This window comes from Crotalus tigris, unplaced genomic scaffold (assembly GCF_016545835.1).
Source record: "Crotalus tigris isolate CLP2741 ecotype Arizona unplaced genomic scaffold, ASM1654583v1 scf7180000017641.3106099, whole genome shotgun sequence".
Taxonomy (NCBI): Eukaryota; Metazoa; Chordata; class Lepidosauria; order Squamata; family Viperidae; genus Crotalus; species Crotalus tigris.
The window spans coordinates 322,834-350,353 of NW_024096535.1; the positions used below are offsets into that span (position 1 = coordinate 322,834).

At 39.0% G+C, this 27,520-nt stretch overlaps 2 protein-coding genes and 1 long non-coding RNA gene across 5 annotated transcripts in view; 2 read left to right on the forward strand and 1 right to left on the reverse strand.

The window, feature by feature from the left end:
- Positions 1 to 2,613, forward strand: part of LOC120304607 (cytohesin 1 interacting protein) — a 16,338-nt gene extending 13,725 nt beyond the window's left edge. The window contains exon 8 of the mRNA XM_039335393.1: positions 516 to 2,613. Within this exon, the coding sequence (XP_039191327.1) occupies positions 516 to 979 (464 nt within the window). The 3' untranslated portion in view covers positions 980 to 2,613. The remainder of the gene's footprint in view (positions 1 to 515) is intronic.
- LOC120304608 lies at positions 820 to 15,161 on the reverse strand. Of its 3 annotated transcripts, XR_005555771.1 has the most exons (6): positions 15,011 to 15,161; positions 12,400 to 12,522; positions 11,289 to 11,395; positions 10,798 to 10,903; positions 3,688 to 3,786; positions 1,921 to 2,596 (listed from the first exon to the last, which is right to left on the reverse strand). It is a non-coding gene; the product is annotated as an uncharacterized LOC120304608 (long non-coding RNA). The 3 variants fall into 3 exon arrangements; XR_005555770.1 differs by lacking the exons at positions 1,921 to 2,596; positions 11,289 to 11,395 and adding an exon at positions 820 to 950; XR_005555769.1 differs by lacking the exon at positions 11,289 to 11,395.
- Positions 15,162 to 19,710: 4,549 nt separating this feature from the next.
- ERMN (ermin) lies at positions 19,711 to 26,969 on the forward strand. The gene is made up of 3 exons (XM_039335395.1): positions 19,711 to 20,290; positions 20,857 to 20,937; positions 26,015 to 26,969. The coding sequence occupies exons 1-3, from the start codon at positions 20,047 to 20,049 to the stop codon at positions 26,479 to 26,481; spliced, it is 792 nt and encodes a 263-aa protein (XP_039191329.1). The 5' UTR covers positions 19,711 to 20,046; the 3' UTR covers positions 26,482 to 26,969.
- The last annotated feature ends 551 nt before the right edge of the window (positions 26,970 to 27,520 follow it).

The window sequence follows — 27,520 nt, forward strand, 5'->3', positions numbered from 1 at the left end:
TGCTGGCTCTGTATCATAGCAATTTATTGTCTCTTCTAAAGTTAACCAAGTAGGGTTTAGCCCAATGTTTCTCAACCTTGGCCATTAAAAGATGTGTGAACTTCAACTCCCAGAATTCCCCAGTCAGCATAGCTGGGAGTTGAAGTCCACACATCTTCAAGTGGTCAGGGTTGAGAAACACTGATTTAGGCCAAAATGACACCAATGAGAAGAGGCCTTAACAGGGCTGAGTGATACTAGGAAAACTTTACCAGTAGTTACCAAGGAAACAGCCTTAAAGGTTGCTGGGGATTGTAACTCAGCAACATGGGGAGGCTTTCAGGTCACCCTCTTGTCTGTTCAACATTCACACTCCTATAGAAGAAGTCTCACAGAACTCTGGAAACTAACCTTTTGCTGCACATGTAAAGGCTTCCAGTATCTTCACAGTAATCAAATGGTACTTTTGGTATTCTTCTGGTACAAAGAAACATTTCTGAGAATATAATACTTGTTTTCTTCCATTTGCTCTTTAGGAGAAGTGTGCTCACTACCAGATTCTGCAGGATTAGAAGGACCTAATATATTTGGTGATCATGCTGGATTAGAGTCTCCATTGGGCTGTAAGCCCCGATTTTCCAGTGAAAGCAGCTGCTTAAGCCATCTTAGCTCAATGACCCTGGATAGTGAGGACAGTTTTTACCAATCCAGTGTTTTCGAAGACCCCGCTAAGGAGGTTTTTAGCCGACAATCAAGCACGGAAGACGACTGCTTTCTTCCAACTGGTAGTAATCAAGTGAAGAAGACGTCACTGAGAAGGCATCGGAGTATCAGTGTGACTAGCAATATCTGTAGATCTCCTTCAAAGAATGGAGATAACGTCTCAAAGATCTTTGGGACTCTCCCACGGAAAAGCAGAAAGGGAAGTATTCAAAAGAAGCTGCTGACTTTCATTCCTGGCCTTCACCGAGCTGTGGAAGAGGATGAAAGTCGGGTCTGACAATGGAACAAGTTGAGAATGACATAGTTCACAGAAACCTTGGATGGTAATTTGCATTTTTGAAATCAAACCAGGCCTGCATTTCATATTCTCAATCAGTAAAACAATGGAAGTAAAATAAATAGTTTGGATTGATAGTTTTGAGGGTTTTTTCTGATATAGCTTCTAGACAATTGGATTGATAACATACATTTGGGTGTTATTTGTGGATTTTTGGCGGGAAGCAGGAAAGATGGTGACTAGAGTTGTTGCCTAGTAACACTACAATATAGGCCTGAAACAATGAGAAAGCAGCAATTTGTAGGAACTAAGACTTCATGTACACCTATAAGTGTTCAATTGCTAGCAAGACAATTTAAAAATATATATTTTTTAATAACAATATATATTGTCTTGGTTCTCCAACATCTGACTCACACCTTGTAAATCTAGTTGATGTCACTAGTTTGTGTCACTCTAATGTTTGAGGTAAGCAAATGGTCTTTGCCCAAGGACCCATACTGGTAAAAAAATACCCAGTCTCTCACATCAAAGGTGGCATTCTAACTACTGTCTAGCATGTGAGGGCAACATTAGGAAAAAGGATTTATGGGAAGCTGGAGAAGTACCAGGACCTATACGGAGGAGCTAGAGAGGATGTGGAAAGTAGAGGCCAAAGTGATCCCAGTAGTGACATGAGCACTGGGGGCTTTGACTCCTAAGCAGGGGGGGGGGGAGAGAGATTCCAACTAATACCAGGAACGGCGTCAATATCCAGAAGAGGGCAGTGCTAGGAACAGCCAAGATCCCTCAAACTCCCAGGCCCCGGGCAGGATCCAAGATTGAGAAAGACACAGACCACCCATAGGGGTAAAAAGGATTTTTTTTAAAAAAAATATTGTGATCAACTGATATATTTGAAATTATGATCACATGGAAGAAGTACCAGAAATCTGAGTATGTTCAGAGAAATGCAATGACTTTTATAATTGGAATAGTTTGGAAGAATATAAACACCACAAAGCCAATTGCAATAAGGATGAGCATTAAAACAGCTTGACAAGCTACTATACTCATCTAGCTATAGTCCACACAGTGCTGGGATTCAGCTGGTTCGCACCACTTCAGCAGAACCAGTAGCTAATTTTTTTGTTGCTCAGGCCCAGAATGGACTTCTGGAAGCAGCATCCACACAGAGAACCGGTTGTTCACATATTTGAATCCTACCACTGAGTCCACACCTTACTTCTTGTGGAGGAACTGAAGCTGGCGTAGGCCCAAAGGAAATGTTGTTAGCATACTGAATTACAATAATAGCTACTGCTTTTAGATTTTTATATACTGATATTTCCTGTTCTGTGAACTCCCCGGCTTATTACAGACGAACTCAGCATTGAAAGAGGAAGTGCTTTAGTACAAAGATTCTACCTCTTCTTCTTCTTTTTCTCTTTGTAAATATAGTCTGAATAATAACTAAACCCATGGGTTAGAATATCGGTCTTTTAAGCATTCAAACTTTGTATTTATTGGCCACTGCTTTGTGTTTGAGTTAGTTGAGAACTGTGTTGCCTTAATATGGATGCTGAAATTCCAGTGAACTCTTGAAAAATGGAAACACTGGAGATTTGTCATTGAAGGCTGGAAAAAAAAAAAAAGAACAGGTCAAGTGGACTGAAAAATAAAATGTCAAATATCAATAGCCAACTTAAAAAATAAAATAAAATAAAATAGGTAACATTTGGATTTGTATTGCTTAAAGGTGTTTGTATAGTTCCATCTTTGAGGTAAAATGGTTGAACTGGCAAACTTCCTGAGAGTCCAGTGTTTGGAGAGTGGATGTTTTGGAATAATTTTTTCTTTCCAGGCAAAATGTTCCCTTTCATAAATCAACAAAATAAACACTGCTATGCTAATACCACTTAGAAAATTTCTTATGGTTCTTATTTCCTTACTCGTCATGGAAGGTCCTGTTAGGGGACTGATTCTGAACGGACATACAGTTTGCATTTCCAACACAGTATCTGAAGCAAACTTTAATTTAACGAAGCATGCTTCTCAACTGATATAAATGCAAACAAGTCAATCAGCTAAAGTAATTCTTTATCACAATCTCCAGAGGAACCTTGTGGGGCAGTTGCAGCCAGTATATTATTACCTTGAGAGCAGCTGAGACTTTCACTTCCAGTGAAAATGCTTCACACTTGAATTTTTCTGCAGTACAGCCTGAAGCTGCTTGATTCCTGTGCGTAAAATGTCTAGAAATGAAGCCAGCTTATGAAACCCCTTTCTGGATTTTGGATTTCAGTACCTTTCTCTACTTTGATCACAGTCCTGGCCCTTTATTCTCTTTGGCCAGTGGCTACTTAGTCCTCTAATGAATGGATCTTACTGGGTTTTTTTACCCCTCCCATCCTGGCTGTGAAACAAGCTATAATCACTTTCCTTTCTTTGAGCAGGAAAGAAAGAAAAAAAGAAAGAAAGAGAGAGGGAGGGAGGGAGGGAGGAAAGAAGGAAGGAAGGAAGGAAGGAAGGAAGGAAGGAAGGAAGGAAGGAAGGAAGGAAGGAAGGAAGGAAAAGAAAGGGAGGGAGGGAGACCACCATATCCTTCTTCCATTCACTTGCGCTAGAAGGGGAAATTCATGTGTGTGTGTGTGTGTGTGTGTGTGCGCGTGCGCACGCATGCACATGTATTTTAAAGGGAAGAAAAAATGGTTCGTAGGTTGAAGTACCTTTAGAAAGGGACAGCTAGGAGCCCAGGACAACGTGATCAGACAGGACAGGGAACCCCGGAAGGAAACATACCTGACACCCTGCAAGTAGCCAGTTGTCTGTAATGAAATGAAAAATAGCAAGCAAATTGGACAGTAAGAAAACACTAAGGTGTTATTGGAAATAAAAATGATATTAAAGACACTACTTTTCCATATTTTAAAACATTAGGTCTGGAGGAGTGTGTGTTTGTGTGTGTGTGTTTGGGGGGGGGGGAGAGTTAAATGTTGAAATCAAGTAGGACAGGTACTATGGTAGGTGAGCCCTTTAGCATCTAGATCCTGAATTGGAGATACCTCCCCAACAGCATTTAAAAATAAAGCTAGCTAAAACTAATATAATAATATAAGCATCTGAGATAACCATGGTCATAAATAGTACATCAGTAGCAGCATAAATAGCCCCAGAGTATGATCAGAACCAATCAGTTATCCCAAAGGTGCTTTTTCAAGAGGCAACTGGACTTTTTTGTTTTTCTTTGAAGACATTTCACTTCTCATCCAAAAAACTTATTCAGCTCTGACTGGATGGTGGGGAATGGAAGGATTTATATTCCTTGCAGACAGCTGGTCATTTGCATTCTTTTAGAGAGTCATTGAGGCCACTTGGAGGTTTATCTATGTGAGGGTGAAGATTTGTTCTCCGAGCTTGTGGGCTGGTTTCTGAACCTTTCATTACCAGGCTAGGTAACATCTTTAGTAGAGTTTAGGGGAGTTTATCTGTATCATCAGGGACACCTAAGTTGTGCAAATGGGTTTGGAGCCTTCTTGGAACTGCAGAAAGAACTGTGCTGTAGACAGGAGATAGATGATGTCATATCCCTCCCCCTCTGTTGAGAGAGGGCTGTGCAATTTTGATATAATGGCTTCTTTGGCCCCTCTTTCAAACTAGCGGCCCTGTCTGTTCAAAATGTGGACTTTGCTGCCTTCAGAAGAATGGCCTTTGTCTTTTAAATGCAGATGGCACTCTTGTCCTGATGGGTTTGTTCTCCTATGTTGTGCCATGAGAACAAACCCATCAGGACAAGATTCAGCAGTGTATCTGCATTTAAAAGACAAAGGCCATAGGTGACACTGAGGACATAGATATCCATGATCTGGATGACTGAGAATCTCCACAGACATTTAGGCCAATCAGTTACTGAGGTAATTTTTTTTTTTAAAGCATTCAACTTTTATTGGTGGATGTGGGTGGGAAACCTCATAAGAGGCCTTCTACATGTACTGATGCCAAGACCATGATTGAAAATGTTACTTCTAGATTATTCTTTACCAAACACATTCCAGGTTTGAGTTAGACACTGACATATGAAAAGGAGACAGAATTACTGGCAATGAAGAGCAGAGAAACCTAATATGCAAATACCTGAGGGAATTAAAGACATTTTATTTGTGCTTAAATAAGAGGGAAACCTCCACAAGAAGCAAATTTTAGTGATGGTTCGTGTTAGAGTGTGTGAAGAAGAGGTGGGAAACTTGTCAAGAAGAGGACAAGAGAGTGTTGGGGAGCAGTCCCACCGTATCTCTTCTTGCTTCTTTGTGACAACATTAGGGTGTGCAGAGCTTCTGGGATTTGCAATATTTTTGTCGTGCGGTTGACATGTGAAACAGTTCTCAAGCACAATCCACCCTCGCAACATGAATCTGAAGCTGATCTGCAGGCCCTGCTTGTTTACAATGCTAACATTACTTAGGTGGGTAATTTGCCTGTTTCTCTGCATAGCAGGAGAGAGAGGAAGTGGTTTTCTCTGGTGTTGCTATACACCAGCCATTGCCACAGTAACTTTGGCTTTGCAGTTTTCACGCTGATGACGTGAAAACTTTAAACTGCCAGAAGTTCTTTCTGAAAAAAAGTCCCTGAATAAATAAAGACCCATGCTACTTGTATGGCTTCCAGCCTGACAGAAATACAGGTTGAAAAAGAAGAGCAGCATGACCACCCTTTCCCTGAAAATTTACCCCTCCCTCCCAATTATTTAAGCATTAGGTATCCTGATTTATTTTCTCTGAGCAATGTGGAAAAAAAAGAAAGGTGAGACTTCCTAGCCTGATGGCCTAACAAGCAATTATATGCATGTTATATATTTAGCTAACTCATAAGGTCTGTTATAAAAACGGTTAACTGGTTGTTGAATTATAGACTGTTTGTCTGTATAACTTTAAGCCTTTGTTTTAGGTGGGAATGAGTACTTTAAACTGATTGGCCGCCGCCTAGTGGCGGTCCATATAAATATGAGTCAAGCAGCTGCTAGAGCAGTGGTTCTCAACCTTTTTAATGCCGCGACCCCCAACCGGTCGTAAGTCGAGGACTACTCAACCGGTCGTAAGTCGAGGACTACTCAACTGGTGCAGCCCCATTTGCAGAATGGGACTTTTGGCGGGCTCAGCAGGGCAGAGACAGGCTGGACAATTCCTATTGGCTTTTGAAAGCCAATAGAATTAGACCCTATTCAAGAGAGTCTATTCTATTGGCTTTCCAAAGCCAATAGAATAAAAGGGAGTAGCACAGCTAAGGAAAAGGGGGGAAAAATGGCAGACTGCGTTGCTTGGCGACCCCCGTGAAATGGTCATTCGACCCAAATGGGGTCCCGACCCACAGGTTGAGAACTGCTGTGCTAGAGTTTGCTTCTGTGAGAACTAAATAAAGAGCTATTATTTCAACTCCGTGTCTTCAATGCCTCGCTGTTCCCACTACACTACAATGCAACTGAACAATTTCATTCCCTTTTAAGTGGCAGTTCCAGTCTTTGTTTAGGAGGCAATGGTAGTTGCTCTTTTGTGGGGTTCTGCAAAGTCCCTTCCCCCCTGCTGTTTATTATCTACATGAAGCCACTACAGAGGTCATCTGTTGGTTTGAGGCATAATATCTTCACCAATATTAATAGCTATCAGGCCAGAGTGGAGCTGTCATCAAAATCCTGGCCTAGTTTAGTGTGGGTGACGGACCCCTTGTATGGTGTTTTGGTCTATTAAACCAAAGTTGTTGGACTTTTTTTTTCCTTTTTAAATGTTTTGTCCTATCCTGTAGGTTGCCCAAAGTCTCAAGGAGGATGGTAAAAAATCCCTAAATACATATTCAAGAGCCAAGATAGCGCAGTGATTAGAATGTAGTTTTGCAGGCAAACTCTGCTTACAGCCAGGAGCTTGATCCTGACAGGCTAAAGATTGACTCAGCCTTCCATCCTTCTGAGGTCGGTAAAATGAGGACCCAGATTGTTGGGGGCAATAGGCTGACTCTGTAAACCACTCAGAGAGTACTGTAAAGCATTGTGAAGCGATATATAAGTCTAAGTGCTATTGCTATTCCAGAGTTTACCTCCTAAACGCACTTTTTTTCATACTTCATGTAGGAAGAGCCATCCATCGTTGCTGAGCGATGGATTGAGAGCTATGGAGCAGTATATAAGTCTAAGTGCTATTGCTATTCTATTTTAGCAAATATTTTGTTATTTCATACTCCTATTTGTAAACAGATTCTACAATATCTTTGCCTTTTTCTTTAGCTTCATTTGCCTCTGTTAGATCCTTTCTATGGTTATTTTGAAAAGAGATATGCAAAATATATAAAGCAATGTGAGACATTACAAAGTTGGCTTAGCTTCAAACCTCTTCTGATTTGGAGAATTTATTGCAAAAAAGCACCAAATTGCCCCATCCTCCAATTATATATTTTTTATTTATTTATATTTCCTATTTTTAAATTGCCCATCTCCCTCAGATATGGTTTGGGAGCAAATTTGACATGACCTGGAGAAAAATTGAACATTCTGGAGTTCTCTAGAACATTCCATTCCTGGATTGATGAATTTTGCACATTCCTTTTCTTAAATATGCCTACTTAATGATCCAGTAATTTCTCTGATCTTCTTAAAAACAGTACCCATTTCTTTTTTTTATTCATAGACGTTATTGATTAATACTCTTGACTGAGATCCTTTTTCTTAGTTTCCTTGCTTGAAAAAATAAATAAATCTGAGTTTAATTACTGACTGTACATCTTAGTTGTTTTTTTTTCTTTTGGCATAGGTTTTGTCCTCCATGTTTCTCTGACTATCATATTAACTTATTCTGAAAGCCTCTTGAATCTGTTTTCTTTGGAATTTTAAAAGCATAATTCTTCTACTTTAGTTTTCACAATGCCTTTGATCTGTAATCTGGCATTGATCCTACATTATGACTGTATATTCTCAATGGCACACAATTGTCATCAATTTTCTTTCTTTAAAGTCTGACTTTTTCACAATGTGCACCTGGCACTATCTTGGCTAAGTAGTGATTCAGCGCTGCAGTTTTGGTGGGTTTATTTTAATACAGAAGAAAGAAAAAGACAAAAGACAAAACTTCAGAAATTAAAACAAAAAAGAAATAGAAAGCAGCAGCTTCTAGTTTCCTTTGCAGCAAATATAAGCATGATTACAAAGTTATCTCTTACCCTACGGCTATAAAAACAGCTTGCTTTATCTATTTTTTCCCCTAATCATCCATCCACAAGTTATAAGTGCATTGTTTTTGTTTCATGCAAAGAGTAAGAGGTTTCCAGTCAGCCATAAATGTAGATATTATCTTTTCTCTAATCAAGGGAGTCAGTTTAGCCATCTGCAAATTCTTCACCAAGCATTCTTCTGTGGTTGGTAAGGTCAAATCTTTCCACTTTTGAGCATCTAGTAATCTTCCTGCACTTGTCAAAAATATAAAAGATGGCTTTTTTTCTAACTATCTGTCTATTAATCTCAAAAGAAAAGTCTTTGGTTTCAATTCTACATTAATCTTTAAAATATTCTGGAATAGTGTATTAATCTGTATACATTTTTCTACTTTTTAATATATCCACCGTACATGATAAAATATCCTTTCTTGTTGTTAGATGACAGTGTTTCAAGCACTGGACCTGGAACATGCTTAATCTACTCAATCTTTCAGGATTGGCAAATTCTTTCTTAGATAACCAGGCTCTATGCTGGTTTTAATTACATTTGATTTCTCTTTTTAGCTATATTGACAAAGTAATTCCTGCCTGAGTTCGCTACCTCTATCTCAACAAATAATTATTTTTAAAAATAGAAATATTGAATACAGATGTTTAGGATTTCGTATTTCTCCTTATGTTTACACATATACTAATGCTTACTCCAAAATTTTTTGTTTTTAAAAATATTTGCTGTTGTGTAGTTTCTATTTTTGTTTGGTTTTTTTTAATTTCAGTTTTTTGCTTTTCCATGTTTTGCTCATCTTTTTTAAAAAAACAAATGAAAAAGCAAATAAAGAACATAGGAATTGTACATTTAATGTTTTTGAAAAGTAAATTCTGAATTTAGGACCACATGTATATATCGAAAAAAAAAACCATTTTAATTTCATTTAATACAAAGTTCACAGAAAAAAAAGGGAAAGAACAAAGTAAATGATATTTGGCTTGATCTGTCAGTCTATTCCTGTCCAGAATAGATGTTTTGCATCAAACTGAGTTAATGTTGGCAAGGAAATTAGATTTCATTCTTCTCACATCATAGCATGACTTGTAAATCAAGATATTCAGAGCTTTCTGACGTGCTCAATAACACAAACAGGAAGTGGCTGCTGGAGTGATAAGGGAGGGCTGTCTCACTTGAAATCAAGTTTAACCACAATATGAGGGTTATCTATAAATGCCCTCAGGACAGAGGTAAATATTTGGATATCCTCACTGACCCATGTTAAATTTTATGATATGCATCTTCGCACATATTGGGAGACATTCATTCCACTTAAGCTTTGTTGAATGGGATTTTTAGTCTTTTGTGGTGCTAAAGAAAGATGCAAAAATTGGGCTAACAAGAGAACCTTCTTCACAACTGAGTGTGTATTGTAAGCAGCAGTGCCTCTTTGATACCATCCTCAGCTTTCTTAAAAACACTTGGCCCTTTCCACCCCCTTGTCCCGAATAATTTTTATTAGGAGATTTATTTCTCAATAGACACAAAAAGGATTTCAATAAATCTGGAAAAAACAATGGACTTTTATTCCTAAGAGTTTTCAGATTGGTTGCTCCATTGTTTCTTTGCACCTATAAGCTATTTTGTCCACAGGGGCAAATGGGGTCACACAGATAAGGTCTTCCCATACTGCCCTATGTCCGTTTCTCACTTGATCTAATTGTTAGTCAGAGGAAAATGTGTTTAAGAAGCAAAAGAGAATTCTGTGCATGTTGTATATCTCTTCGAGGTAGAAGTGAGGTTCTTGTATCCTCATGTATTTTCTAATACAGGAGTCCCCAACCCCCAATCTGTTGGCCAACAACCGGTCCACACAAACAAGGAAAGCCCCACCCACAGGATGCAGGCAGGACACAAAACCATGCCCCTTCTGGTCCGCGGAAAAATCTCTCTCCACGGAACCGGTCCCTGGTGCCCAAAAGGTTCGGGACCTCTGTTCTAATAAATCTCTTTTTACTTAAAAATGCTGCGAATATCCATTAGCAATTCTTGATAGCTAAGCTCACATTTTTCCTCCAGGACAGCTTGATCCCGAGTAGTTCACTTTTGCAATGGGATCAAATTACTATGTACTTTTCAGGCTCTGCTTACATTCAGGAGCATTTCGCCTAACAAGGCTTCTGCTGAATTCAAATGTCCAATGCGTCCCGAATCGTGCAATGGTGGCGGGGGGGGGAGTAGATGGTTTCATGTGCAAACCTGCCGCTTGCACAAATGGAGCTTTGCGCACTTGCCACCACTTGCGCAGCCCAGTTCACAATGAGCCATGGACCGGACCATCCGTGGACCAAGGGTTGGGACCCCTGCAATAAGGGCTTTCAGTGTTACGTAATGTATGAGCACAATTGGGACCGGAATTTCCAATGCTAAGCAAGGCAATAATTCACTGAGCTTCACTTGATTTTTTTTAACATTTTTGCCATTGTTGTTGAGTAAATCATGTGGTTGTTAAGTGAATTTGGCTTTCCCCATCGACTGCTTGTCAGAAATTGGTTGGGAAGGATGCAAAAAGACCGGTTTTAAGTCACTTTTCTCAGTGCAACAGTAACTTTGACTGTTCACTAAATGAATGGTTGAAGTCAAAGACTATCTGCGTTACCTAAGTTAATGCTGATGGTTTTTCCCTCATAGAGGATGTTGCAATAAGGTTCTCGAGCGCTTTGCTAGACATGTGGTCTGTTTGCAGTGAGGATATGGGAAGTAGTCTGCAATGAGAAAAACAGTGATTGAATGAACGCAAGAGGACGTAAGAGGAAATTATTAAATTCTGTGGCCCTTTGGACTTAGGCCTGCCAGATGTTGACTTGGGTGAGCTTAGGAAGAAACAAAGAAATGGATGAAGCGGGCAATAGGAGGGCTGCCTCTGCCACTGACATCCTTTGTCTGTTCAAAGGCCAGATAAAGTGGGAAGTTAGGGGTCAATAACAACAGCAGTGGAAGATGGGAACTGTTGAAAGAAGAACTTAGTGCTTGTCTCCTGTTGGAAATACCGCCCTCCCTGATTTATGACTAACAAAATTGAACAAAACCAGTTAGTATTTTAAGAGTAGGGCCAAAGCATTTGAGTCATATCATTTGAGGGATGTTTACCTAAAATTGGAACAGGTGGGTCAGGTCACGTTCATGATATGGAGGAAACGGCTGGCAAAATCTTCAGGTGTGTTCTGCATTATAGTAGGAAAGAGTTTCTCTACTGCCTTCATGGAAATAAATCAGATTTTTAATGTATTTGTTCAGATAAAATTCCTTCATTGAAATCATTCCTCATCATGAAACTTTGGGACAAATGGCTGACGTTTTAATTAAGTGGAATTTTTGATTAGATGAAATCTGTTATGCTGGCCTGCAGGTGGCAATAATAAGCCCTGGGCCTGCCTTGTTCCATTGAAAAGTTCACGCACAAGATTGTTGCACTTTTAGGCAATTGCTAAGTGATTCTGAGAGATGATTCAGTTTTAGTCCTAAGAAGTCAGAGAGATGGGGAAACACCTATCCTCATCCTGATTTGGTTTTATAAATTGGCCTGGGATTCTTTGTTAAAGAGTAACTTAATTTATTTGTATTGGATGGTGACAATTTACTGTGACTTGGAGCTGGCTTGGGCTTTGAAGACCAAGCAGGAATTACTGCTGGTACAAAAGGCAGCTATCCAGGTACTTGCAGGACACTCCCAATATTGTCATGTGACAACATTGTTGTTACGGGAGATGCACTGACTGTCTTTTTGTTTCCCAGGGTAAATGTGGTTCAGGGCTTGGAAACCATCTCCGATGCTTAGACACCATCCAAATGCTGAAGCTATGATGAGAACGTGTATAGAGACAGGCATTCTTGGGGGCTGCTCCTGTCAGCTGCCACCTTATGCTTGCTTGTGCTTTGCTGCAATGCAATACATACTGCCATGAACTGGGAGGGAGGGGGAACGGTGGGGGGGAAAATGCTTGGGGAAACGAAACTAAGTGCTGTATCCCCTCGAGATGCTGCTTCAAGGTTACTCAGCTGGAAGGAGGAGGGAGCTGCATACCAAACTAGGCTTGGACTGACTTATGAAAATATCTTGCCTCAACCTGATGGGTTACACGCGGGTGGGCAATGAGAGACAGCAAAGAGAGGGAAAAGTTGAACTTAGGGATTTTGGCACATAGTTCTCAGTTCTGGCTTTGCATTACTGCAATACACTTGACTTCTAATAAAACCATACCTTTCTCAGCTGATGGAGCCAAGGGTCATTTCTATTTAGAGGTTTAAGTTGTGGCAGGTCTGACAGCTCCCCTCCTTTGAAGTAGCAGGAATGGTTTCCTCTCATCCAGAAGTCCCAATTTTTCTAGAAAGCATTTAGAGATCAATACAGGAATTTAAGCTGCATCACCACAGTTCTTGTTTCCGTCTTGCAATGTATCTGATGGCATTATTTTCTTCTGACTTTATTGCTTTGAGGCTCTGGAATGGCACAACCATTACAAACCAACAAACTATTCTGCAATAACTAAGTGTATAAAATTAGTTCTTTATCTGCTTTTCTTATTAAAGCGTTGGCTGCTTCGGTACTTTAGTCATTCTTCCCTATACTCTGGAGCATTGGCTCTTTTTATATTTATCATTTAGGATCACATTCTGTAGCATCCTCCTCCATCCTCCTTTGGATAAGGTATTGACTTTCCCCTCTCCTAATTAACTAATTAAGATAAACACACTTCTGAAATAGCTACTATCACAATTATGAATTCACATTATTGGGGGCATCACTATTTTTCCCCATTGTTCACTGAAATAGATTTATACCAGCTTGCGTATCTGGGCTATAAAAATACTGCATGGACAACTAAACCACTAGAGAGGAGCAAAGTGACAGTGAAGACTCTTTACTGCCATCTGCTGGTCATCAGAGGTTTTGCAAACCAAACATGATTCACACACATACATGCACAAGCAGAAATCCTGGTTGATAACTATTATCAAAGCCATTTTTGTCTATCTGGAGCTCATTGGAGAAGAAAGATAGCACGGTAGATGAGTAAAATGAAATGATTCTACTTGTTGGGCCATTTGTTAAACAGGCAAATAACCTCTTTCATAGATTTCACTCTTCACAAGATTCATTCTTCCATTATATTCATAAGGTTTCACTCTTTGAGAAAGAAACAAGACTGAAAGTAATTATGCACTGAGAAAATGAGAGAAAATCAAAGGGGAACGACAAGTGAACAGCAGTTTAAACTTCTTTGTATAAAGAAATATACAAAAGCATATGAAATCTAATTTTATTTGTTTGCTGCCCATCTCACTATCAAATGACTCTGGACAGCTATTATCCTACATCATTAACTTCCTTGCTATACATTTCAGTGGTTGCACTGATATTTAATTTGCCTTAATTTGCCATGATGCCAAACATTTTTTTGTAACATTATTGATCATAAAACATCTCCCAGGATCTAATATCTGGAAAGCGATGTGATTTGAGGCAAAAAAAAAAAAAAAAAAAAACGCCTTGGATTGATAGGCTGAAGTTTTGCTGAGGTTCAATTTCTAAGACTGAAAAGGAACATGTTCACAGAAAAAAATGCTTAATTTGTACATTTCTAATTGATAACCATATTTATTAGATAGCTATCTCACAAAGCACCACAAAGCACACTCAACAACCTCCAGGCCAACACAACACAAATGCACATTAATAAAAAACACAGTGAAATCATTGCAAAAATAGAACATGAAACATTTATACAAGCTAAAAACTGTCCCCAAATTTACTTCAAAACCTAAATGAAAGAAGTGCTTCTTGATACCCTTCCTAAAATCAGAGAGAAGGGGACCAGTTACAATGAACTGCACTTCAGGAGCAACACAGTTGTGAATGCAAACCACAATCCTTTGGCTCCACCGCTGACCGGAGAGAACTCTTTGACACACCTGTGTTTTCTTTGTTGTAGGAAGCAGATACGTGAGGAATAAGTGGTGCTGAAAAAGCAGGATCTGACTGAGTAAAACATCACTGAAGGCAATATATACACAAACATTAATTTTAAGTGGAGATGCATCCTTCTAGCACGCGGCACACTGGTTACCACATGATAAGCCATTTGCTGAACTGCATGATTAATTGGTAGACAAGCTGAACAGGGTATTTATGTACATTTCCATATGGCATGCAGCAATTAATCAATGACATGCCACAGGATTTGGAGAATGGATCACAGCCTAGTTCCCTTCAGTCTGCCACCCCCCCCCCCAAAAAAACCCTACCTCCTTCCAAGCAGCATATCAATGAGATACAAATTGGCACAGAAAAGAAAAGGGAGGATATTCTGAATAATAATCATAAAAAAACCCTTTTGGGTTCCAGCTGGTTTTAATTATCTTCAGTATCGAAGAGATTATTTCCAGTTGTTCTATGATGTTACATGCACAATTATTAATGATAAAACAGCCAAAGGCCTTTGTATACTAAAAAATATCTCCAAGTTAGAGATGGGATGCATTCCGTTTGACTGAAATAGGAACAGGTGAGGAAAAACAGTTTCCTTCAAGTTCTTTAATCTATAGCAGGGGCCTTCAAACTTGGCTGTTTTTATGACTTGTGGACTTCAACTCCCAGAATTCCTCAGCCAGGCACACTGGCTGAGGAATTCTGGGAGTTGAAGTCCACAAGTTATAAAAGGGCCAAGTTTGAAGACCCCTGATCTATAGGTTGTCTTCCCAAATGCTTCTCTCTGAAGGTACTCTGAAGAGACACCAAATCCATAAGGTTGGTAGATAAAACAACAACCCTCTGTTCATTTTGTCATCTAGATTTTCACAAGCAAGCTGACCTTTATCCTGAGGTTAGGTTTTCTTGATGTGCTGGAAAACAGGATTTTTTTTTCTTCTTCTTCTGTTTGATCTCTGGATAAAAAAGGCAACTGTAGGAATCAGCTGCTATTGATAGGCATCTATTTGAATGTGGCCTGTGAATGGTTGCAAAGATGTTTTGATCAATCATTAACATTCAATAATTTGCCTGTTTGTCTTATTAATCAGTGATGAAAGCTGGGTCTTAATGGATGATCCCAGATTGGCAGGAACATCAGAATATTCAACGTAGTTATGCTTTGTGGATTTGCGTCAGATGTATGTTCTGCTTGCTTAGAAGTCAATTAAGGCAATCATTTGAGTCAAACTTGCCTCCAAGTGACTCCATGGACATGTCCTTATAATTTTCTTGGCAACAGTATGGAAGTTGGTTGACAGTGCTTTCTTCCTACTTGGTGGTGACTTCTTGGACTAGTCTACACAGCCCTGGGATTTCCCATCAAGTCTAACTCTGTTTAGCTTCTTGATATCAGCTAACACAGTGTTTCTCAACCTTGACAATTTTAAGGCATGTGGACTTCAATTCTCAGAATTCCACAGCCAGCAATGCTGGCTGTGGAATTCTGGGAGTTGAAGTCCACATGCCTTAAAATTGTCAAGGTTGAGAAACACTGAGCTAACATAAGCTAAGTGCTGCCATCTGCTGCATCACTGAAAATGTGCATTGTTTTCACCAGCAGGTGCTGCTGCTAATAGCAGAACTATCTAGAAACCAGACTGTCAGAGAAGGACATTTAATGGCTAACAGATTATTTCCTTAGCTTCCAGCTGGATAATACCATTTTAATTTCAGAACAAAAGACCAAAAGAGCAGTGTTGCTGCAACACAGTCCTAGAAAACCTGGAAATGCTCGCTTTTTAAAATTAAAATATTAATTATTCCTTAATTTCTTATCTCTCTCTATTTGCAGCTCAGATAAATATGCTGGTTCTTTCTTAATGTGCTTCTACAAGGATAGGTTTTTGCTATTCCAGAGTTTGCCTCCTAAAAGCACTTCTTTTCATACTTCATGTAGGAGAAGCCTTCCATCGTTTTGCTGAGTGGTAGACTGAGGGCTGGCTACAAGCAGAGGCCTGATCTGCAGTCTCAAGAAGCGTCTTTGATAATGTCCTAAGTCTGGATCCAATGGGACTTAGTCAGATATTTAATATACTATATAATACTCCAGGAAAAAAATACCGTATATGCCGGCGTATAAGACGACTTCCAGAAGCGCTAAACTCGGCGCCAAAGACGGGGGTTGTCTTATACGCCGAATCGTCTTATACGCCGAGTCGTCTTATACGCCGGAAATACTGATAGTTTCCTGCGTATAAGACGACGTTCTAGGAATGCGGCTCAGCGACAAAGACGGGGTCGTCTTATACGCCAGGTCGCCTAATACGCCGGCATATACGGTAGTATGATGGTAAAAGTAAATGCCCTCTGGGTTGAACTAAGTTTTTGGTAATATCATACAGTTTTCTTAGAAACTAAGAGGCCTTGAATTTTAGTCTTGTCTTGCTCATTGATTTTTAGCAAATCATTCAATTTAAAAATATATAGCAAACTACTTCTGGAAAACTGCATAAATTTGTCCCCCTGGTCAACAGGAGTCAAGGTAGACTTAATGGGCCATTACTTATACTTAAAACTAATTCACTCTAATGTCTAGAGTACGGGTGTAAAACTTGCTGTGTCACGTGACATGTTGTGACGTATCACAATTTTTTTCGCATTTCTGGAGCTGGGGTGGGTGCAGCCTCCACATGATGCGACCGGCCCACGGGATGGTAGTTTGACTCCTGGTCTAGAGAAAATTACCCACTTCCCCTGCATTTATGTATACACTGATTTCCCTGCTAGCAAGTCTTGTACCTGTTTCAGCACCAAAGAAAGAACATGTCCCAAATGGCTTGAAGACAGAGAGAACTGTGCCCTTAGGCAGAGTAAGGCAATAATTTCAAGCAGTAGATGCTGAAGACTCCCAACTGATCCTCCTGAACATTGTTGTTCTGATCTGTCCATCATATCCATATTTACCCATTTGCTTAATTGCACACAGCCCAGAGTCACTCTGTGAGTGAGATGGGTGGTCTTCCAAGTTGATATATAAACAAGTATCTACCTTGTCCCACGACTCTAAGCTAACCTGTTATCTCAAATCCAGAGGAGGATACCATCCCATCATCCAGGTTGAAAGAAGATTCAATTGCTGTCCAGTTCTGTACAGTGGCTGAAAAAGAAGCACTATCTAGTCTAGGGGTAGGCAACCTTGGCTCTTTTATGACTCATGGACTTCAACTCCTAGAATTCCTGAGCCAGCATGGCTGGCTCAAGCATTATGGGAGTGGAAGTCCAGGAGTCATAAAAGATCTGAGGTTGCCTACCCCCGATCTAATATTTCACCTGAAATAGCAAAATAACTAGAAAACAATTAGGATCCAATAAGAAGAGTCTTAGGCTTCAGGTACAAAGGATGCCAGATGTAGAAAATGTCCTCTTTCTTGGAAGTTGGATTTATTGGGACCAATAACAGACAAGTATAGTTGGCAACCAAAATCTTATATTTGGTCATCACCATTTGAATCTGATGCAATAGTGTCCGATGTAATAGCTTGAGCTTAGTATGTTGTATAAACCCAGTGGAGGTATTGATAAATCATGGCTCGCTATGTGTAAATCCCAACTGTGGTTTTACTTAGCAAATCATGACCAATAAACACAACATGAAAACCTTGTCACAGATTGCAAGCTGAGCATGGATATGTAAAGAGGAAGGCAATGCCACATGTAAGACTTTCAGGCAATGCCATTTCCTTACAACAGACAAAAAGATCTCCTGCATGAAAGTTGTTGGGCGCAAGGTCTATCACATTTTATTTGCACACACAGCTAAAGCATTCATTAACTACCTCCACTTTGTTTCTCAGTGATGACTGACCATCAGAGATCAGATATTCAGTTATTAGAAGAATCTCAGTGACCACTTAAAGCTTCTGGGCTTTTCTTCCATTTCCCAGTGTTGGAACTGAGCCCATCAGGTTGACTGTGGAAAAGGGGGGAAAAATATAACACATACATCTTCAATGGGGATATCATTCAACTTAAATTGTTTTTTTTCTACAGAAGTAGATCAATGTTTCCCTTTGCTGAATTTTATAAAATATGTACTTCTAACATTCCATACTGTCACTAAAGCTCATGAACTAGATGGCAGAAATGAGAATATTCCACTTTTGATGGGAAGCAAGAAAAAAGAAAAAAAAAAGGTAAAGGCTGCTCTTCTGATGGACTGGGGCAAGATGACAATGTTGGATGCTCACATCCTTGACAGATTGCTAGTGGGAATTTTTGCATCTGGACAGGACAAGCGAGGCGTGCAGTTGTAATGCCTTAGAAATACATAATAATATCCACCAGAAAAGTGTCTTGTAGCATATCATTGGAGTTTATCTGGAGAACTGCCATACACATACACCTTGCAAATGTTACCGGTTGTTGTATAAGATACCTATGCCAAATAGTCTTTAGAACAGTGGTTCTCAACCTGTGGGTCAGGACCCCATTTGGGGGTCGAACGACCATTTCATGGGAGTTGCCAAACAACGCAGTCCGCCATTTTTTTCCCCTTTTCCTTAGCTGTGCTACTCCCTTTTATTCTATTGGCTTTTGAAAGCCAATAGAATAGACTCTCTTGAATAGAGTCTAATTCTATTGGCTTTCAAAAGCCAATAGGAATTGTCCAGGCTGTCTCTGCCCTGCTGAGCCCGCCAAAAGTCCCATTCTACAAACGGTGCTGCACCAGTTGAGTAGTCCGCGACTTACGACCGGTTGAGTCGTCCTCGACTTACAACTGGTTGGGGGTCACAGCATTAAAAAGGTTGAGAACCACTGCTTTAGAATCTGGATGAGGAAAGGTAGAGTGTTAAGAGTCTGATCTGAGGTTTTGTGGTGCAGCAATGCTGTAAATCAATCTCTGATATTAACTACTAGGTCCTGGGATGGAGGAAAGACACTTGAGTGGCATCCTTGATCTGTAATGACAGAAATGTTCAGACAACTCACTGAAACATTTAAGAGTATAGAGAAATAGAACTGAAGACAGATCTTCAAGATCTACTTGACAGTTGCGTCGCTAAATGGTAAACTCCATTTTGCTACCTTGACTCAACAATCCTAGAAATGTCTCCTTTACATCATCAATAACAAAATTTTACGTTGTGGCTACTTTTTTCAATACATTGATTTTTAAAAAGCATTATTACCTTATGTAAGACTTTATTTTAATTTAATTTTTAAAATGCCAGGTTAAAAATGGGGGAGAGGGCAGGAGAGAAAAGTATACTGTACCCAGAATAATACGTCTTGAAAACAAAAAGTGATGCAGTCACAAGCAAGATTATCCAGTGCCCACTTTTATTCTTTCACAAATGTCAAATGAATTCTTTGTCTGATCCAGGAGGATATCAAGGTTTAACCAGAACATTTAACCTATTGGGGAATGTTAATCTGTTTATACTTCAGTACTGTGCCTTAAGGTGGTCACTTGGTGTAGATTAAAAGGTTGGGACAATCACACTCTTGTTTTAAGGCGAATGGACAAAGAAGCTTTATAGTGGATGGACAAAATCTCTGCTTATTTCAGTGGGGCTGATATGCGGAAAGCTCAGCTTTGCATGCCAGCACAAAAAGCTCTGTTGCTTGTAGATTGTTTGTTTATGTAAATTGAAAATAGTGCATTTATTATGCAACAGAAAGGCTAAGTGACAGGAGAGCTACTGATTGGCTGGCTTCTTGTGAGAGCTCGGACAAATCCAGATCACATCTATTCTCTATTTTGGTTGCGACAACGTGAAGGGAAGGGAAGCTTGTTGATACTTCAACCATTCTTTATTCAGCACACAAACACACCTACACAGAACAATTGGCTTGAATATTGCAATAATTATAGGATTTTTTTTAATTGCCACTGGATACAGATCTGCTAGGAAGCATCTGGACACGACTTTAATCATGACAGAAGATATCCAAGCTCCGGCCAATATGTCTGAATTTAATCGGAACATGTCTTCTGAAAAACCTCAGCTCCAGGTTATTGATATTATTGATCAGCTAGCTAATTCTTCTGAGATACTTCCATGTGAAATTACAGCGATCAATCCCAGCTCTTCCTTTGTAGAAGAAAATCAAGAAGGTGCCAAACATTTGGCAGAGTCTTTGGTACACCAAATTTCAGATGCTGCAAAAGAACTTCAAGGTAAAATTATATTGGCAAAATTGTTCTTTCTAGTAGCTTTAGAAAAAAAAATGATAATGAATTTGCGTTTTGTTTTAATTTTTCAAATTAAATTATTTTTTTTAAAAAAGAATGTTTCATTTTTTTAAGAATGAAAAATAGTAACCCAAGGTGGCAAAGGCCATGCAATAATAATAATAATAATAAAAATAAATCTGGGCTTTTAAAAATGATGTAAACAACATTCTAAAATACATTCCATTATTTTAGATAAGGTCTCAGTAAAACTAACTACTTTTAATTCTAAGTTATTTCAAATTCAAGAAATGTAATCATGTGTACCACATGTTCTTTTGAAAGCAGCCTGATTTAAAAGAGTTGTATTTTGGCTGAATTTTGCCGTTAAAATTAATTTTAATTGACTTTACTTACAAGACCTCAGTCTTAAAAAAAACAGTTTAATTGTAATTTCAGTTCCCTTAGAATTCCAGCTGAACTGTATAATGAAGGAATTAATAACTGGAAGTTATAATCACTAACCTCTGTTTTTAGGGAAATATCACTTTTATACTTTATATCTTTTCAAGGAAAGCCAGAAGGAAAAAATGAAGAAAAAAATTGCCTCATTTGCCAGGAGTCAACAGTCTGTGAAGAAGAATCCAGAGATGGTGAGAAGTATACTTAGTTTTTGGAATTAAGAAACATCATGGATATTGTGAATTGCAGCATGATCTAACCTGATTTAAAGACAGTGGGTTCAAGTTTATTTTAATAGGTTACTTAACATGTTTACCCTGCCTCAGATTTAAATTAATTACAGCTATGCTCCATTGAAGTATGAAGATTTCACCTTAAGCCAAATTTTGCTATCTAACAGCATCTCTCAAGCCAATACTATTTCAAGGACTCTTTGCAATGGCCATGCTCGGCTGGAGATATGGGGTTAGTAATTCAACACAACTGAATGGATCCAGGTTGAGAAAGACTTCTTACAGGAATAGACTAATAGTGTACATTTTTGTTTTCTCCTGGGCTGGAGGCTAGACCTAAACTTAGTGGAAATAGCTGTGATAGATATGTGAGAATGGGGGAATCAAAACAGTCATGAGAACGGTTAAACCTTGTCTGTTGTTGCAGTTTTGGTTAAGATGATCTACTAAAGCCATGATTAAACTTGGATGGGAATATTTCTCCAGCCCCTACATGGGAATCTTTATTGTGGGGATTAAGCAGTCTCTGTGATGGGAAAATGCTTATAAGGAGAATGTTGGAGAAGAGATAGTTAGCCTTTGGGTGATTGACCTCTTGTGTTTTGAAACACATGCCCATTGCTTTCCTGAAATTAAGGAATGTATAGTTTGGTTCATTTACATAGAAATGAACATACTGAAGGAAACAGGAGAGATTCATTTATTTTATCAATTTCTATCCTGCCCCAAATGAACCAATAAATGTTGGTTGGAAAATTCTAGCTAGCTTGTATCAGCTGACTTATATTGAGCTGATTCACTATAAGCATGAATGACAAGAAGCCATATATCTAGTCCACATTTAAGTCTGGCAATTTTTTTGGATTAGAGACATATTTGTAATTTTTAAAACATATTATAAGTACTTTCATAAAATGGATGTTATGGAAAAAGGGCTTGCTTATTCACAAAATGGCTGCCATGATCATTCATAAAACAACACCCAGGACCCCCAAATTCTCTTTTCTTCCCAGTTTATCTTTGGTATGGCTTCCTTTCAAGCAAATGGGTATGAGGGTTTTTTTAAAACAATTTTCTAAGAATGCCTGAAAGACATGTTCCTTACCAGAAATTTGTAGTATTACAAGATAATCTTATAGAAGCAGATGTTTTATTTTGCATATTGCCACCATGTTTCCTACTGATATTTGGTAAGAAACAAACAAATAATGTGTATTAAACTCATGGATGAGCAAAGAGGAAAAAGTCATCCTCACTATATTTGTGCAATCCCTAGATTCTAGATCTGTTCTATCTGAATTGTTACCTCAATATATAGTCAATGATGTTCTAATCAAGAGGCCAATTACCACCCATTATCCCTACCCCACCACCTAAGGACCAGAAAAGCAAAACCTGCTTAAGAGTCAAGGCTATCCTATTTCTTGAAGGCAGGGAGGGCCATTGTTCCATAAGGCAGGCAGCACAACTAAGAAGGCCTGACTTCTAAGTCCCACGTGATATTTCCTAATAAAAGGGACCTAGAGAATGCCAATCCTGCAGATTTTGGTGGGGAAACCATAATGACCAGCTACAGATGCGCTCATGAGTATTTTGGTCCCATATCATATAGGGCTTTATAAGGGTCAGCAAGCACTTTGAATTGCATCTGAAAGCCAACTGGGAGCCAGTACAGCTCACAGAGTTGAATGAAGGCTAATCCCATGTAGAGCACATAGCAATAATCCAGCTGAGAGATGACTAAGGCATGAGATATCATGTGTTGGGCCTCTTGATCTGGCAACAGGAACAATTGGCACACAAGATGAATTGTTACAAATGTCTTCTAAACTAAGGCTGCCACCTGTTTTTCAACTATAAACAATGAGCCTAGATTTTTCACCAGCTCTGATTGGAAGAGTGTTATTGCATTCAGAGATAGAACATTGGTGAAGCTCCCACACTGCAGAAGCCATGGCTTGTTTAATTTGCTAAATAAAGCACACTCACTGTCTTACCAAAAGAGGCTAACCCAAATTCAACACTTTCTGAGTTAGCATTATGGATGAACCCAATGCCTATCTTGAGAGCTCTGCAGATTGGTACATTTTCCCCATTTATGTCATTCATCTCTATGCATTTTTATGTAGGCATAAAGTAAGGGTCAAGCCCCTTAGAGGAAGGCACAATCAAGGAAGTAAGAATCATACAGACTTTGACAATACATGTTAATGCAAGAATTATGAGCTGAGTATAAAATCTTGGCAATTGTGATAGGACTCTCCAGCTCTCAAGGATTTATGTGAGATCCTGAAGGTGGAATCTCTTTGAAAAGCCAATTCTTTTCTTCCTGCGTTTTCTGTAACCTGGACTGAGATTCCATTTATTAGATAAGCCACTAACAAACTCTGCCATCTATTGATTGTTTATGTCTAGAGGTAATCCTGGTTTATTTTCAGGCTTTTCACAATCTTTCCATTAAGGAAAGTGAGGATTACCACATCAAACACATAGCTGAAACTAGCAGGATACTGGCATTAAGTATCTTTACTGTTCTGTTTATCCCAAAATGATTACACTTCTTTCTAAACATAGATTTCCTCAAATTTATCAGGTGTATGGTACATCCTGGCATAAAGATGATCTCCAACTGAATGAAAAGACTTTTAATGCCACTTCTTCCCCATGGGCTTTAATGCACGAGGCTTGTGCAACTCCCATTTTACAAATCAGGTTGAGTTAGATTTGCTCAGTGAAGGCTTGTGCTTCCACAGTTCAAGTGGCTTTAAATGATTGGAATGATTTGCCAAGCTTAGTGATGTGAAATGTGAATCATAGGCACTAATGCAGTGTCTGATTTCACAGCCTTCACACTGCATTAGTGCCCAGGATTCACATTTCACATCACTAAGCTTGGCAAATCATTCCAATCATTTAGAGCCACTTTAACTGCGTGTCAAAAACCATAGTCATCCAGTGACACAAAGGGGCACAAGTAGATGCAAATTTCTGTCTCTCTTGCAGTGCTGACATTCATAGACTGAACTTTTATGAAGTGACTTTGAATGAACACCCCCAGAAAAGACTTCAATGTATTTATCTTCAAAATTATATTTTTGTGGGAATCACACCTAGATGTTAGTGTTTGCTGGCTTGGTAATCAGGGAATAAAACACAAAATCTTTTTCTGGTTCCTGAGAAAATCTCCTATTGATTCCTTTCCTCATCACTTATAAAGAATCAAACAAAAAATAATGAGAAAGTGGAGATAAAAGGGTTAGATAACTATGCATGGATTACTATATTGTCAGAACAAGAAGATATAGATATTTATGTAACATTTCACATTGACTGACCAATTATATGTACAAGCTACAAAACCCCCCAAAATTATGAGGCCCACTTTTGAAGACACACATATGCACTATTAAAGATTTTCTATGTTGCTTGATAAATTAGTCAGGGAGGCTGAGAAAATGAGATTGATTTATGTTACTGATAAGGTACCTATTATAGTAGATGTCCTTAATTGCTTCTGAGAAATCATTGTCCATATCATGGCCCACTTGGTTTTTTAGGCAAGTTTGTTAATATTTCTTTGGTGTTAATATTTCTTTGGTGACAATGGTGGCTGCCAGTTTTCTCTAGAATATACACACAGATAAAACCAAAAGTGTAGTGTTGGAAATTAGCTGTTATTTTAGAGATCCATGTTTACAACTATTGAGTATGTCATTCCAACTTGGGAGACCTTCAGAAGTATTAGATTTCAGTACTCATCATCCAGATGATGAGTACAGATCCAACTTGGGAGACCTTCAGAAGTATTAGATTTCAGTACTCATCATCTCCACTGACATGAGTACATGTGTTACAATGTAACTATTTGAAAATAATAAGAGGAAGATTTAGAAAACTGCTGCCAGGGTGATAATGTAAGGCAGACAGAGGCAGATTAACACAACACATTAAAGCAGTGTTTCTCAACCTTGACAATTTTAAGGCATGTGGACTTCAACTCCTAGAATTCCACAGCCAGCATTGCTGGGTGTGGAATTCTGGGAGTTGAAGTCCACATGCCTTAAAATTGTCAAGGTTGAGAAACACTGCATTAAAGCAAAGGTTGAAAAAAGCTTGTCAAAATGTGTCCAAAGAGCAAGGCAAACAGTTTGAGAAAGAAGTCTATCTCTAATTCAGAGGTATCATCATGAAGGAATGAAAGGAATCCCTGAATGGGATGTTAGATATGAACTCTTAATATAGAACCCATAGACCAAGGGTGTCAAACTGCCGGCCCGCAGGCCAGATGCATCACATAGAAGCTGTGCCCGCTCCATTGCCGGCAATGGCAAAACAGTCCCGATACGTTGCACGATGTCACATGACGTCGTGAGTTTGACGTGTCTGCCATAGACAATGACTAATCAAAAAAACCACAAAACTTTAGTGGACGTGCTAGGCATAAAACTAATCAAGAATGAGATTGACTCCAACAGACATGGGAAACATAAGGCTACTTTTTCCAGCAATTCAGTAGTACAGTCAGTACAGCCATTTTTGGTGTGATGATTAAGGTGCTGGAACAAGAATGGAGAAACTATGTTCTAATTCAGCCTTAGGCATGAAAGCTGGTTTGTGTGTAGGGGGTGATTTTGGGCCAATCATTCTTTCTCAGACCAAGAAAGAAGACATGCTGCCTAGATCAAAGATCCCCAACCTTTTGGGCACCAGGGACCGGTTCCATGGAGAGAGCCTTTGCTTGTTTGTGCGAACCGGTTGCTGGCATGCTGCAGCCTGGTATTGGTCCACGGACTGAGGGCTGGGGACCTCTGGCCTAGATAAACCACATGAACTTGTCCAAGCATTTGCCAGAAGTCAAAGCTGACTGAAAGTTAAAAAAAAAAGCTACACCAAAAGTTAATAATATGAATAAGTGATGATCCTGAAGTCCCTTACTAAGAGGGCATCTTAGTTAACTTATGCGTTGAGACAGACAAGCTTGCACTGTCGGCTTGTTAGCATACTGCTATATTGTGAATGTTGTTATTTGTTACAGGGCTCCATGAGAAAATTGCCACTTTAAATACTAAAGAATTTCAGGGGGAAGAAAGTGTCCCATCCAAGCTTCCGGATGAAAATATTGATAGCCCTACAGAAACAGAGGAGGAACAAGGAAAGATACAGCTGAACGAGACCAGTGAGCCAATTGAAGAAGAAACGCTGTTAGAAGACAATGAGAGCATAACAGAAGAAGATTGGGAAGGTCCAGTTGATGAATCTCAACAGGAAAACAGTGTGGCTTCTCATAAAAAAGGGCAAGAAAACAATAATATCCAATGCCTTCCTACCAGTCCCAGCTGTGCCTCCCAGACTGAGGAATATGATGACCAACCAGGTGCCTTGAAAAAAAATGATATCTCTCGGCACAGTTATTCTCGTTACAACACAATATCTTATCGGAAGATCCGGAAGGGAAACACTAAACAGAGAATTGATGAATTTGAGTCCATGATGCATTCATAAACTGAGGCAGAGAACCAAATAGGCTTGCTAGGATTCTTCTCTTCCATATATCTCCACTCCAGATGTTTCTCCATCTACAATATCATGTTATTGTAAAGTCTTTGGTGGCTTCGATCCAACTAAATATAGTAGTCCTGACTAATGGTGTAACAAGAGGCTCCCTTGCCACTTGGGAGTTAGCCGCATTGACTGCATGAAGGTTTATTTCTAAATGAATATATACATAAGGACAAGCTGCATGATTGCAATCTTATACCGTATACACTTAACTGGAAGAAGTCCTACTCAATGTAATGTAACTTACTATGGCAAGTACATACCTACATATCTTGCAACAAGCTTGTGATCTGACTTGTGGCCTGCTGATTTCAGTGGACTTAGGTGCAACTGATTGTAGCTGGATTGGGGCAACGAAATTTCATTTTAATGTATGCCGATTAGTGTACATTCAAAGTGACAATAAAGTTATTCTATTCTATTCTATTCTATTCTATTCTATTCTATTCTATTCTATTCTATTCTATTCTTGATTGGTTATAGACTTAAACAGTGTAACTACTTCTATTTTAAAATGACAGTTTTAGGGTTTAAGTCAGTAGTATGATCAATTTACCCTAATTTGATTTTAAAGATGCATTTCAAACAAAATGTTTCTGTCTATTTTTGGTATATCATGATTCTTTCTTCTGTTTTAACAAGGGGTTTTTTTGCCAGTTTTTCTATAGTGCTATCCTATCACATCAGTATTTCATGTCAGTCTTAATAAATTACATATACTGACTAATTCAGTCCAGTAGCATCTTTCTAAGAGAGCAATCCAGTTAATTCTTATTTGGCAGCCAGAATATAGAAAAACAGGCTGCTTTGAAAATATGACTCATCGGGGTTCTATCAACTCCAGTCCTACCGGAATACACATGTACCATCAAGTACAATGGTTCTTAGCTCAGTGTAAGCATTCCAGGAAATGGGCATATTCATGTCCACATTTGGTAATCAAATCTTTATTATGATCATAGACCAGCATATGAAGGGTAGA

What these genes read in the sequence shown, in the direction of transcription:
- ERMN (XM_039335395.1), top strand. Translation starts at nt 20,047, where the DNA reads ATGACAGAAGATATCCAAGCTCCGGCCAATATGTCTGAATTTAATCGG. An exon ending in TGCTGCAAAAGAACTTCAAG is followed by an intron (nt 20,291 to 20,856) that starts GTAAAATTATAT and finishes TATCTTTTCAAG; the next exon opens with GAAAGCCAGAAGGAAAAAAT. An exon ending in TGAAGAAGAATCCAGAGATG is followed by an intron (nt 20,938 to 26,014) that starts GTGAGAAGTATA and finishes TATTTGTTACAG; the next exon opens with GGCTCCATGAGAAAATTGCC.